This window comes from Epinephelus lanceolatus, chromosome 5 (assembly GCF_041903045.1).
Source record: "Epinephelus lanceolatus isolate andai-2023 chromosome 5, ASM4190304v1, whole genome shotgun sequence".
NCBI classification, from domain to species: Eukaryota; Metazoa; Chordata; class Actinopteri; order Perciformes; family Serranidae; genus Epinephelus; species Epinephelus lanceolatus.
Window position 1 is genome coordinate 36,305,156 of NC_135738.1, and position 13,964 is coordinate 36,319,119.

Below are 13,964 nucleotides of genomic sequence, written 5' to 3' on the forward strand. Positions count from 1 at the left end.
GTAAAATTCTTTAGCTTTGATTATAGTGCATGAGGCTGTTATACCTTTTGTTTCTCAGCTGAATTAATTTCAGGGTGACTGAATGTGAAATGATTCCGTATTTATTACTATGTCTCTCTATCTTGTGTGCTTACTTGGGCGGCTCCAGCATGCAACAAATCTCAGCTGGGCTGCATAGAAATAGTCTCTCAAATTAGGTTATATCAATCCTCCTTTAGCTTACTTGGCTGAAGTGTTTTAGAGTGGGACAGTGTAACTTTTGGGAATAATCTTTCTCTTACAAATACAGGTGTCCCGAGCCAATCCCAAGTACTTACATCTGGGTCAATACTGTAATGGATCATATTGCCCAAAATAAAGTCGATCAGAATCTGTCCTTTCCTTTACTGAACTTTAAGCCGGTACTGAAAGTTGCTTTCACCGGATAAAATTGAACATCGCTGGTGGCTGACCATATCAGCTGTCAATAATTCATAGAAATTTGTGAGTAATACTTGGCTGTTGTTGACAGTGGTGGGTGGTAATGAGTTACGTTTACTCTGTTACATGTACTTCAGTAAAATTTTCAATAAATTGTACTTTTTAGAGTAGTTGTTTTGCAGAATAGGCTAATCATTACTCTTACTGGAGTACATCAACAGCCTATATGTAGGCCCTACATCTACTTTGTTAAATTGGGCTACACACTTCTGTCTACTTTTATTGATACATTTAGCTATAAATAATTTTTATATTCCGCTGAGCTCACCTGCATGACACCGATTATTAGACAGCGAGCGATAAGATAGCCTACTAGCCAATCATAGCACCACAGATGGAACGGAAGTTTATGTTTGGACACTGATGCACGCTGCTTTCCAGCTGGCGGAGGTGATTGTGGTTGCAGCGCAGTGGACTACATACAGTACATCCTCAGTGCAGCATCTCAGTGCAGAAAGAGGAGCATCTGTATTTTTGACTTTATTGAAAATCATACCGTCAGGATTTCTGATTATCCTGGTCTACCGAAACACTGTGAGACTGCTCAAGCCTATTTAGGATGCCCAAGGTGAGTAGCCTGGTTCCAGACCATAGACCCCGCCCACTCAACTGAGTAGGCTTGCATCTCTGGTCTGGCATACTGCAATGAATTTGCTATTTATCTCGTCCAAAAGATGGAAGGACCAATGAATGCTGGGGGTGGGGGCGGGTCTAGTGATTAGCCAATCAGCGCCATGCTGATGTCAAGCTGTCCGCCAGTGGGTAACTGGTGAGGATAGCAACAATGGCGACCGCTATAGATCCTACAGACCACATTAACGATGCTATCGAGGTATTTCGCCACTACTCGCGTTAATGGAGGACCAAATTAAGGAAGCTGCTAAGCTGGATTTAACGGCGATGCAGCTGGGCGTGCACGACGACGGAGACATTTTAAACGGGCAATGCTCGCTTGTTTTCGGCACCCCCGAGGCATGGATACTAATGATGTCAGATTCTGGGTGAGTCGTTGATCTCTACTGATTGGTTAGGGAAAAATCAAATTCCCTCCCCCTTGTAAATCGCCTTCAATGGAGGCGATGTCAGACTGAAGGTTCTGGGAGCTTCAGTCTGACACTCAGGCTACGAGGTGAGGGCTGTGTGCATAAAGTTCCGGTGCACTGCAGATGTGTATTGCAAATTTCAGGTTCATATTTGTACTTTAAGTTTCTACAAGTAGCCTACATGTTTACATGCTTTAATGATCAAAAAACATTTTATTTTCCTCATACTCATTTTTTTAACAATTTTTTTTTTCTAGGATGGCAAAGGCATGACCCACCTTTGCTCCCTCTGACTGGCTAATATTCAGTGCTTTTGTTGGATGGATTGGTCAGGTTTAGGCATGAGGAGTGAGATTTGTTAGGGTTAGGGTAAGAATATCAGGGTAAGCCAATCACAGGCAGGATGAGGGGCTGTACACATATCGCGTCTTTAGCAGCCTGGAAAACGCAAGGTTAGGTACATGGTACTACGTTTGTGCCTTCTTTGAGCCAGCTTTCAAGAGCACATTGGTAGGTTGCATCTGAGGTTGCTAAGCAACCGGAGCAAGCATCGTATAGCCTATTCACCTAAAATCCTGAGTGCAGAGCCTATCTTCTTCCACTCACTGTTTGTTTGTAGGCCTATCATCCATGAGACAGATAAAAAGCTCTGGCAGCACTGCGCCAAAATGATCAACTTTTCCATATTTACACAGACTGATATTTACGAGAGAAGGGAAAGATATGTCAGCTGTGATTGGTTGACTGTCGTCACATGACTTGTGGTGCACGCTGCTGCATTCCAAAAGTTGAACTCTGTTTATCTCAAGGCGCAGCTGTCACGCCCTGGAAAATAGCTGCTTGGGAATGTGTGCGCACCGCTCTGGCGTTACTCTGGCGTCACTCTGATGTTTGTGCACACCTGCCGTGCGTCTACATCGAAAACTATGAATTTGAGGTCACAAAAGTCACAGTATGTGTATGGCCCCTGAGGCAGAGTAGTTAATGCCTTTGCCATCCTAGGGGGAAAAAAAACCTCACCTCCCAAAAAAGCCCACTCTGCTATGAATGGTCAGTGTTTCCAGGTCTTCTACGTCTCAGCATCTCTGCTCTGTCAGTGCAGCTGGGAAATGACTGTAACGGAGAATAGCGGCACTTCCTTCACTGTAAAAATCACCAATAAAATCTTTTAAATCAACTGGGCATGTTCCAACAGGAATATGATCTGAAATTGGGGAAATTATCAACATTGGCAACTAAGATTACATGTTTCCCTGACTTTAGCATGTAGCAACGTGTAAGCACGACCACAGAAGAAACCATTAAAAACAGAGTATTCAGAGTGGTCTGAAGCCTTAGGTTTCTGCTCACAGGAACTACCTCATTATTTGAAACTTTGGCCATGTTTAATATAAACATCAGACATTTTAACATCACATGACAGAAAATAGGGAAAGCAGGAGGCTCTGGCGAGGGAGGCTCTGGTGAAGTTTTAGAGTCCTCACAACACTTACGGAGATCCAAACAACTTTTTATGTCGGGGCTTCAGGACACTTGGATTACTACGGAGGAGCAGTATGGCGATATTTTGTGCTTTCAATGTGTTCTTGGACATTTTAATCTGGGTCGCCATCAGCCATTAGGTGTGCAGTTGTGCTGCTACCCACTTCCCCCTCGGATCTCTGCAAGTGTTGTGAGGACTCTAAAACTTCACCAGAGCCTCCCTCGGCATATAGGTGAGTCGACAATGGCTGAATTTTCATTTTTGGGTGCACTATCCCTTTAACTAACATGAAACATAATTTGTATATCTGCCACAGAATTACTGACTCTGGTATTCTTACTGGGATAGACTGAAATAAGTGCAACATTCATGCATACTTAAACCCAGCTGTCTTGAATTCATAACCTCTAAGTAGTATTGCTCATATTTTTACTTTTCATGCAAGATCCTTTCAACACAGAATGAAAAGAGTGAGGCATGTGTCACTCACAGATGTAGGAATATTCTGGTACACCTCTGTGTGAGGTGATATGAGTGTGCTTGTGCAGACATATAGCACATGCAAGCACTTGTGGATGGTGTTGATTAAGAGGATGTTGTTCCAGTGAACACAGAGAAATGCACAGGATGTTCACTCCATGCTTTCAGCACACACAGACACGCACGCGCGCGCGCACACACACACACACACACACACACACAGTCTGACACAGAGATCAGCAGTGATCAAGCCTCTTCAGGTATCTGACACACTGAGAAGAATGGCATGCTGGGCTTCTGTAAAGCCCGCTGAGAAGCAGGAAGCAGCACCGCTCTGTGTTTGTCTGACGTCAAGAGGCTCTCGATGGAGGGTCTGCTAATGGTTGTTTGTGGAATCAAGGGAACATTTAGGGAGCCGTCCAAACTACTGCTGAAGTGATCACTGCAAGTGATTATTATACAAGGAGGTGTTCTGTCTTTGTCTCAGCTGATCTGCTTGTCACATAGCAATTATTCTATTGGTTGGCATTTTAAGGGGCTTCAATGGAAGACATGTCACATGGCCTTGTTCTGGCTGCATTTGGCCACACATTTAGCTTGTGGTTAGCTTTGTTAACTTTGATTTCTTTACTAGTGTTTTTGTGTGTATTTCAGGCTATTTATATAATTGATAGATAATTTAGGTCATTTATCAAGAAAAACAGCCGAACAATCACTGGTTTCAGCTTCTCAAATAGGATAGGATCAAGATTAGGTGCTTTTCTGTTTTTATATGATTGTTCATACATGAATATCCTTGGAATTTTGACTAGTAGCTGAATATAGTAAATGATTCGAACAGGCATAATTTAGGTCTCTTGGAAATCGTGATGGGATTTGATTACTTCTTTAATTAAAAAATATAATTGACGCAATAATAATAGAAAAAATTAAAGTTCCAACCCTCATTAACAGGCACTTTTTTGTTTCATTTTGAGTTGATCCCACATCGTGCTTCAATAAATATTCACGAGAGCACCAAGTGTGTACTAAACCGCAGTTTTGATCTTTTCATGGAATTTTTGGCTATAATAATATGGATATAAAATAGAGGAGGAGTTGAAAATCACAGAAAGGTCAACGAAAATTCAAGTAGTGTCCTATAACATGCCTGACGTCTTCATTGTTTACCTGATCTAAATGAATCTGATGATAATGTTTGTGTTTCTTTCTTGTAGTGTCTGAGCTTCAGGAAGAGGGGATAAACGCCATCAACCTGCCTCTCAGCCCTTCCCACTATGAGCTGGACCCTGAGGACACCATGTTAGGTAAACAGCTGCACTCACAGTCCTTCATATACACATTCAGATACATTTGCTTAAAGGTGTTTGCTTTAAGGCCATTGGCTGGATTTTTGAATGTATTTATTTATTTGAAACATTTTCAATTTTAGTTTTTATCGCTTGACATTTTGAAGTATTTATGTACTCTTTTTTCTTCTGCAGACTATTTAGCAACAACATTTAGCAAATCAGAAGATAATTAAATGAGTATCTTAATGACATAAGCCAAGAGAGCTTAGTAGCTCAATAGTCAATGTCCAAAAACATGTCTTGGTAGCCTTCTTTAAGTCTAAAGAAGAGCATTAGCTCGAAACGTCACTTGTGGAAGAGGAGCTACAGTGTGCGGACCTTTCTTTATGTTACTTGAAATGGTATTTGGATGTGTGTGACTACCACGCATTGCCTGACTTTGTCAGACCAAATCCCAATGCAAATTAGTTTGGAACCTCTTGGTTCATTTTTGATTTCCAAGTGGTGTTGTCAACGGCCTTTGACCAAAATACCTCTGAATGCAACTTGATAGACCCACAACCAATTAGAGCAACAAAACGTGATTTGAAGATAAAAGGTGATTTTACTCATTCTGCTAACATATATATTTGAAACAACAGGAAAGCCCAAATCCATTTTTTTGATCGACTTGTTGATCTTAAAAATGCCTCAATGGCGGTTGTCTTTACAGTCATCGTCTCAAATACACGTCATATTGGACAGTTGGTACTGGCCTGTCAGATCTCAAGGTGCTGGAAATCTGTCCAAATTGGAGGAGGACCAGATGCATCTGCCACAGCTAATAAAACATGAGCTCTGAGATTTGTCTGGTTTCCAGGCAACATTCTTGGCTTGTACTAAAAAAAATATTTAAAGGTCAGTGCTAATTCAGCAAAAGATGCTGGTCATTGATTGCTGGCTAAAGGATCTTTTTACATGCAAAAAACACGTCCATATTCAGTATGTCAGATTTGGCCATAGCGCCAGCTATAGTGTTGGAGTGCAATGACAGGAGCATTTTGTACTCAGCAGTGGACACATCACTTGAGTGATCTGAGGACATGGTGTGTGGACAGGAGCAGCAGACATGCTAAGACCATACAGTGCTCAACAATAAGGGTTGCCTGAATGCCCAGGGCAAGTAAAATTCCACATTGGGCTAGTAAATCTAGCAGCTTACTTGCAAAATCGGTGAAGTGGTCCATAAAGAATTGAACACATCGTTATTTCTGGAGCTGATAATAGAAGTAGCTAAGGAGTGAGCCATCTTGCTTCCACCTCATCCCTATTGCGAGTTGCACGTGTGCAGTACTGAAAATGGCAGCTGGTAAAGCCAAAGTTTATGTACAGAAGCGCGAGTGAGCAATGACTATAATGCACAGATTATGTTTGGAGTTTTTTTACTCTTTCTGGTATGGAGTAGTCTCATAATGTTGCTCCGTAACTTGGTAACTTTAAAATAAAAGCTTTTCTGCAACGCATATTTTATTAAATTAAGCTAATAAATGCTATTTTTGTGTGGGTTCTGTTGCTATTCTCCCTCACTTCAGAATTAAATGTTCTGTCTTACCTCTAACATTTATCCTGTTTGTGCTCATCCATTAGAGGAGAATGAAGTGCGCACCATGGTGGACCCCAACTCCAAGAATGACCGCAAACTGCAGGAGCTCATGAAGGTAAAGCTCAAATGACTTAACCAGCAGGTATCTTTGACACACTTTAATGTAAATTTTTGTAGTTCTGCATCACTTTATAATTTGCAACAAAGGACACAAATAATTTAAAATAAAGAGCTGATATATAGTGTGAAAAGTGTACTGGTTGGGTCAGCATTTCTGCTGAGGTTTTTGAGTCATCAAGCAAATCTCATAGCACATCTCATCACACATGCAACACCTACCCTACTTTAAAACTTGAGGTGGCAGCATGGTGCCCTGGAGCAGGCATCAGCTCCAGGAACAAGCGCATAGTGAGGACTGGAGCAATCACTGGAGTCAAACAGGCAAATTCTTAAGGAGAACTTTTGTTAGGCTCCCAAAGGCCTCAGATTGGGGAAACGATTTACGTCTCAGCAGGACATTCATCCTCAGAATATCGCCTAATCAACACTGGTCAGGCTTGAAAAAGGTCACCATGTTCTTGAGTGATCCAGCAACAGCTCAGACACAAATTCCATTGAAAATCTTTGAAATGACTTGAAAATAGCAGTTCATAGACATGCAGCTGGATTATTGGTACATTTGCAAGAGACAGCAAAAGATAGCCCTAAATCCACCAGGTGGACAGAGCAGACCATTTAGGTAAGTCAGTACACTTAAACTAAGTGTATGCTATACTAAGTGATTTCTTTAGGTGGTCCTCTTTTTAGGAGGCCAATATACATGAATAAATGTTTAATAGCACAATGTTCCACTTCAAAGTTCAAATCTTCCAAACTAGCACTTTCTTCACTATCCATGCTGCTTACACTGTTAATGAACGGTGTGCTTGGGGCATGGGGGTATCAACGCTGTGACCCACGTGACAGCTGCTTGACAACAGTTGAGTGGTAGTTTCCATTTGAAAAACATGCAAAAGAACATAGATGGACTGGCCCTTTAATAATACATGCTTGTTACTTAAGTGCATTCAAAGGTAATTTTCAGTCAAGTTGTAATTATGAGTGATTTTTTTAAAATTCTGTCCATGTAGGTGTTGATCGACTGGATAAATGACGTTCTGGTGGGGGAGAGGATCATTGTGAAGGATCTGGCTGAAGATTTGTATGATGGACAGGTGCTGCAGAAACTGTTTGGTAAGGAGCTGAACCATGTTTATGGAGTAAATGCCACTAAGACACCAAACTAAACTTGGCTTTACAAAGAGGTAGACATAAAATCCATGCTGAACAACAGGTTTCATCATTGAAAATTGTACATGTTTGTAAATATTAAGTTGAATATTCATTTGTCTGTGTCTCTGCCTGTGTCTTGTGCTTCAGAAAAGCTGGAGGGTGAGAAACTGAACGTGGCAGAGGTGACCCAGTCAGAGATCGCCCAGAAACAGAAGCTGCAGACTGTTCTAGAGCGCATCAATGACTCACTCAAACTCTCCACCAGGAACATTCGCTGGAATGTTGACTGTAAGGACAGTTTCTAATATTTCATTTTTTACTTTGTATGGACAGTTTCAAACTTGACAACTTAAATCATTTAAATGGGTCCCTTTGTATTTCCTGTTGAAGTGGTTTGCAGTGTATGGCTGTGTCTGAAATTTCATACTAACATGTTATTTAGTTGGTTAAAAACCTTAGTATGAAACAAACAGTATGTGAATTGCATACTATTTCAGATGAAATATTACAGAATGCAAACACTGGACATTACACCAGGATAAATACAATATCTCACAATTCAGTGCGGTAGAGGTCAACAGTTATAACGGATAGTGACCAAGACAGCTCTGTTACGTCAATAATGCTTCAATTTTAGCATGAATATGTAAAAAGCTTAAGGTTTCACGCTGCTAGGTGTAACATAGTTTTAAAATGAGTTTTAACTCACCAGCAGAGCTTAGGTTGGCACAGGTTACCATGGTTACGCATCCCCATGTCCCCTAACTAATCACTAGAGACCAATGTAACCACCTGAATCTAACATCAGTTTTAAGTCCACACTGGCGTGTAGCCATGACAACATACATGTTTTGCTGGCCTTTTAAGAGAGGAGCGGAGGGAAGTAAAAACAAACTAAGATGTTGGGCAATATTGAGAAGACATGATGATTTAGAACAGCCTTGATAGCAGCGTCTGTCTTGTCTATGGTGCTCACTATTGTTGTTAGTACTCCTTATAGGTTGTGGCACACCGCTTGACAACAGCTTGATGATGAAGTCGTCCTGCCTGTGGTGCTGACTGGCTAATTGAGTCCCACTGCAGCACTCATTGGCTGTTTTTTATTTAAATCGAGAAACCACTGTTTTAAGTCACAATGCCGGATGAATCAATCAACTCAGAGGAGTAGGCGGACCCTGGCAAGCACATTAAGCCTTACAGCCCCATTTTCATGGTGCTACCACTTCGTGCAGCGCTTTAACAGTTTGGCATTTTTGTTGAAATTGTGTTTTAGACTGCACTTAGAGTAGATGTTTGTTTCTGGTGCACAGTCACTTTGCTGCTAGTCTGGTGATATTATCAAGTAGAACAAACTAAATCCTTGGAGCCAATGTGCAGCAGTGACAGAGTAATGACAGTGTTAACCTTATATACAAATGAACCATTTTAATAAAACACTCTCCAACTAGTAGATGCATCAAATTGTGGGTAAAGCAGGAGCCTTGCTAAATCAGACTGCATTTAACTATAACCGAATGAGTGATTTCTTGCAGAATCTGTTGTCTGTTGCTGTGTCATGCTGAATCATAAGCTTCTGCTTTAGTTCATTAAATTCCTGCAGCCATCTGAAGGCAGCGGGACACAAACAGTATGTTGATAAATCTGCAGCCTCTGATTCGAGAGGCTGAGCACAGTGCCATTACGTACGGCTGTCCACTCTGTTTACCTTCATTAAATCATGTGCAAATGACACCAGGCTGCTACTGAATAACCACACACACCTCTACACACAGCAGACTAACTCATAACTCTGTATTGTGTTGTTTATGCAAGAAAACGTTGGATTACAGGGGCTCATCAGCCCTGTGTGTTATTGCCTCCTTTTCAGCTTTCTTTTTTTTGGAAAGTTGGTGATACATGTTTTATTCTAGGGCGCTGCTGTGTCATGACCATCTATGATGTTAGATACAGTAGAATTATGATTGAAATAGCATTGGATGGATGTGGTCACATAAACAGCTTCATAAAAAAAAGGAAAAAAAAGACAACAGTATGATTACCTGAAGAAGAGTCTTTCCATTTGTTGATCTGTAGCAGCTGTGGCTCAGGAGCTAGAGCAGGTCATTCAATCCCCAGCTCCTCTGGTCCGCATGTTGAATTATCCTTTGAGCATTATACTACATTTGGTGTCTGAGTATGTATAAGATGAGTACGCCATGTATGGTAGCCTTGGCCGCCACCAGTGGGTGAATGTGACATGTAGTGTTAAAGAGCTTTGAGTGGTCGTGAAGACTAGAAAGGTGGTGTACAAATGTGGGTCCATTTGATTGACTCGGCTGTTTTAGAGCAATGAGACCAGTTATGTGACTGGCTGATGGTGATTTATCGATCACCATACCCTCTCATCTATATTCCACATCATCTAGTCCTTTCGCACTGTACATGAACCAAAATGGCAGCTGCGCCAGGAGACACCCACACAGTCCGTGCACCCACAACCTACAGCTTTGTGCTTGTTGTACTGCTTGCGCAATTAAGATAAGACCCTTGGACCGATGTGCTGATATTTGTTCTAATATAATTGTAATGAAGAAATTATTAAGTGGGTGGTCAAATATCGTGTACATACAGTAGGTGACCTGTTAATGTTTGACAGGATTAGGGATGCCCGGCTACCCCCTGTTCAGTGTTTTACTTGACTTATGATTCAGTGACTCAGAGCCATTTCCCTGGAGTTGTAACTGATGTATGATTTCATGTGACAAATACATTTATAGATTGATATGAAATATTTTCTGTGCCCTCAGTTTTGGTCTGAATGGCTATGTTAGCTGAAAAGCTGCTAACACATAATAGGAATTACTAATTGCCTGCTAATGGAAATTAGTATCGCAGTTGTTTATCTTAACAAACAATCCATTTACTTTGCATACTCAACATAAAACAACATATGCTGATACCTACAGGCATGTATTTCCTCCTCTCTGTGGAAACAAACAAATAGCTGCTGACCTCACATTGCTTAGTTTGATATAGGTATTATGATTCCAGTCCAGCCCATTCACATTGACTTTTTTGCTGTCTCGTCCCAGTCATGTGATGAATAGTTATATTAGCCCCTTTTACACTGCCAGATTTTCCGCAAATGTTGGGCCGTTTTGCTGGCCAACTGTGAGTGTTTGGACACACAGAGGCGGAATGGGGAGTTGATCCAAGGTGCCCAATTTTCTGCCTCGTAGGGTAGTCATATTGGCGGAACCCTTTTAGTTTAAACAGACCGAGGCGGCCTTCCGCAGCGGGAGGGGCTGTTGATGATGCTGCACGTGCGAGCCACTGGCGGTGGATAAACAGGAAACAGCTGATAGCAGGAATTAGCAAGAGGGAAACACAAACCTGACAGACACTGTAAAGATGTGCAACTGGGGAGACAAGGAATTGTGCGCCCTCCTTGCCCTCGCAAACGAAGAGGCCATTAACCGTCAGATGACGGGGATGGTGAAGAATGGGCAGATTTACAAGAGAATCGCCGCCTGACTAGCCACATTCCCTCCCACGTCACTGTTTATGTCACACGCTGAACTACACGTTTTGTTACTTGCTCACGCCCCCCCATTGCCCCGAAAAGGCGCATTCTGTATGAACAAAAGTAGGTAGGCGGCATTTTGCCGCACTCCCTGATTTTGTTTTTATACTGCCAATGCTGAAAAAAGACTGATTGTGCTTTCCTGCAAATTTGCACAATTCCTATCTAAAAAGGGCTATAGACTGCCATCTCACGGGAATCCCACAAAAATCCTGACAAAAATCACGACATCTACTGTCTACGTTTTTCTTTTTAGAACACACCATGTGAAATTACTTTGCTCTGATTCACTTATTTCACTGACTGTTGTCTCACGTCTCTTTCCCAAACTCATTCAAGTTGGAATGCACAGATTAGATTAGTCGAGTAGCATCATTTGAGATGATCTAATGCATGCATTTGGTCTGTAAATTTCCTGCTCTCTAAACCAGTGCTACAAATGCTGTGCTGGTTAGATTATAAACACTCTATCAAAATGTAATAACTCTTATTAATTTATGGGTATAGGTCTTGGCCTGTATCGGATGGTGTCTGGGTCTGGGCCTGGGGGATGGAGAGAGATGGCAGGTTAACAAGGGGAACACATTTTGGTCATTTTGCTTGTCAGGGGGATGGCATCCCACCTCAAATCACTTACTGTGTTTTTATTTATCACGTCTCTCTTTCAGGGGAGTCCTGGTCGTTTGAAGCTCCCTGCATATTCCTGAAAACAGAATACAAAAGAGTGCCATGCTCACAGTTTTACTCTCATCAGCTTTTTCACTTGTATTTTGACTTGTCCAACAAAGGTGGAAATTATAATATTAACAATTGCTGCATTGCTTATTGTATTACCTGCTATATCATTTACAAGTTGACATGTCAGCTGGGAGATTCCTCAATAGCTGTGGTCATGAGAATTTTGGGATATTAAATGGGATCATGAGCCAGACGATATAGTGAAACCCTGCCTTATTATTATTTTGAATCTCCACCTGGATTTCCCCGCAGCAGAGTTGGCTTTGTTATTAGTTGAGATAATAATAATTTTCAAACAGAATAACATCCATAACGAAAGGTTTTAATGACATCTATCCGTAACATCTCATTGAAGAATAAAGAATCAAGCTCTTAGTATGACAGTTATTGTTCCCCTCATGCATGGAGAGTAGTCCCTACATGCCAGGTTGTTCTAAGACCTCCACTTAAAGGATTTATGTTTGAATGGACTTGTCTTACCGTTGGATTAATATCCCTCTTATTGAGCTGTAAGCTTTGGATTTAGAACAACAGTGGATGTAGTCATGCATGTCAATAGAGCTCTCCACCTCTCCTTTGATGGCAGTCTTTTATCTGACACAGGGAGTAATAATTACTATCAGGCTCCCAGCACACTGCCTTTTACTTATGTCATTAGCTGTAATATGTATATGAGATATAAGAGAGAGGGAGGTGAAAATGGATGTAAGGCAAGTGGCTAAGGAGTGGAATACTGTATAAGTGGGGTAGAAAAATGAATGATACGAAACACGAAGAAAAGCTTTAGGATAAGGAACAGAATTGATTTTGTGAGAGTAGTGCACTAGAGAAAGGCCATATCAAATTAATTTACTTCAAACCAAATAATCTGACATTCTTAAATGCACCTCTGGTAGAAGTTTGTCCTTGAAAGCTATTTGTGTGAGATGTCTTCAAAATTGTTAAAGAGCACAGTGAATAACATGCAGTGTAATTGATTTTGCGGTCCTTTTATTTGAGGAGCTCTCTTTTAATCAATTCACTTTTGTTTGTCCCTTCTTTCATTCCCTATTCAGAGGCTTTAGAAAAACACTTTTTTCCTGAATCAGAGTCGGCCATCGTTTGGGTTTTAATGGTTCGGATTCGGCTCATTGGTTCTGATTCTTGACGCTTCTTGATTCTGATTCTTTGACGGGCGGGGTCAAAACAGGTCACTTGCCCATTTCAAAGGAAAAACTCTTCAACACAATTCATATTTATTCATATTCATTATCAGAGTTCACGTCATACAGTTCATAAAGCCTGTAAATTAACTGCATACAGTCTAATTCGGTTGCTGTTGTTTAAAATTATGATTCAATAATGATCTGCTCATTCTATTTTTATTCACTGTACTCTTACTATAACACTGAAAGTAAAGACAGTCATCCTGATTGGGCCAGTGCCTGAAAAAGTTGATTTTAAAAAATAAATCATTTATCTAATTTTCTAGATATAGATAATTGATTCACGAGCAATGTTACTATGCCTCGCAAATCCCATATAGAGACAGGAGACTGAGGGCTGTGTGCACACAGCAACTGAAGAAGTTGAGAGAATTAAGTCAAGAATGCACAAATTAAAGTTTTAAGAGGGTGGAGACCGGACTCTAAACAAAAAAAAGTACACAAGTGTATAGGGAAATATCTGGGAAATGACAGATACCTATTGAAAATATTTACAGCAGCAGGGGGAAAAGGCAATCACTTGAAAATAGCTACAAGTTGATCCACCTACAGTAGATAAATTACTTGAAATTATCCAAGAGATTCAGGAGATGGAAAAACTGACCTTTTTACCAAGACTGAGAAATAATTTATACATTGCAAGCTGGATCAAGGTGGATTGTTTGAGGATTGTAGAGTGCTGTGGTGGGGCCCCCTGCCTATAACCCATAACATAGTGTACCTATTATCTGGATATAATCATGATTATGAATGTCATAATGCCTGGCAATGGTCTTTATGTTCTGCTTTCTTGAAAAAAAGGATCAAATAAAATGGAGGTGTCCAAA

The 13,964-nt window shown here is 40.9% G+C and overlaps 1 protein-coding gene across 1 annotated transcript in view; it reads left to right on the forward strand.

Annotated features, from left to right (window-relative positions):
• Window positions 1–13,964, forward strand: part of parvaa (parvin, alpha a) — a 29,482-nt gene that overhangs the window by 2,794 nt on the left and 12,724 nt on the right. The window contains exons 2-5 of the mRNA XM_033635604.2: window positions 4,704–4,793; window positions 6,405–6,475; window positions 7,491–7,593; window positions 7,780–7,920. Coding sequence (XP_033491495.2) covers window positions 4,704–4,793; window positions 6,405–6,475; window positions 7,491–7,593; window positions 7,780–7,920 — 405 coding nt within the window. The remainder of the gene's footprint in view (window positions 1–4,703; window positions 4,794–6,404; window positions 6,476–7,490; window positions 7,594–7,779; window positions 7,921–13,964) is intronic.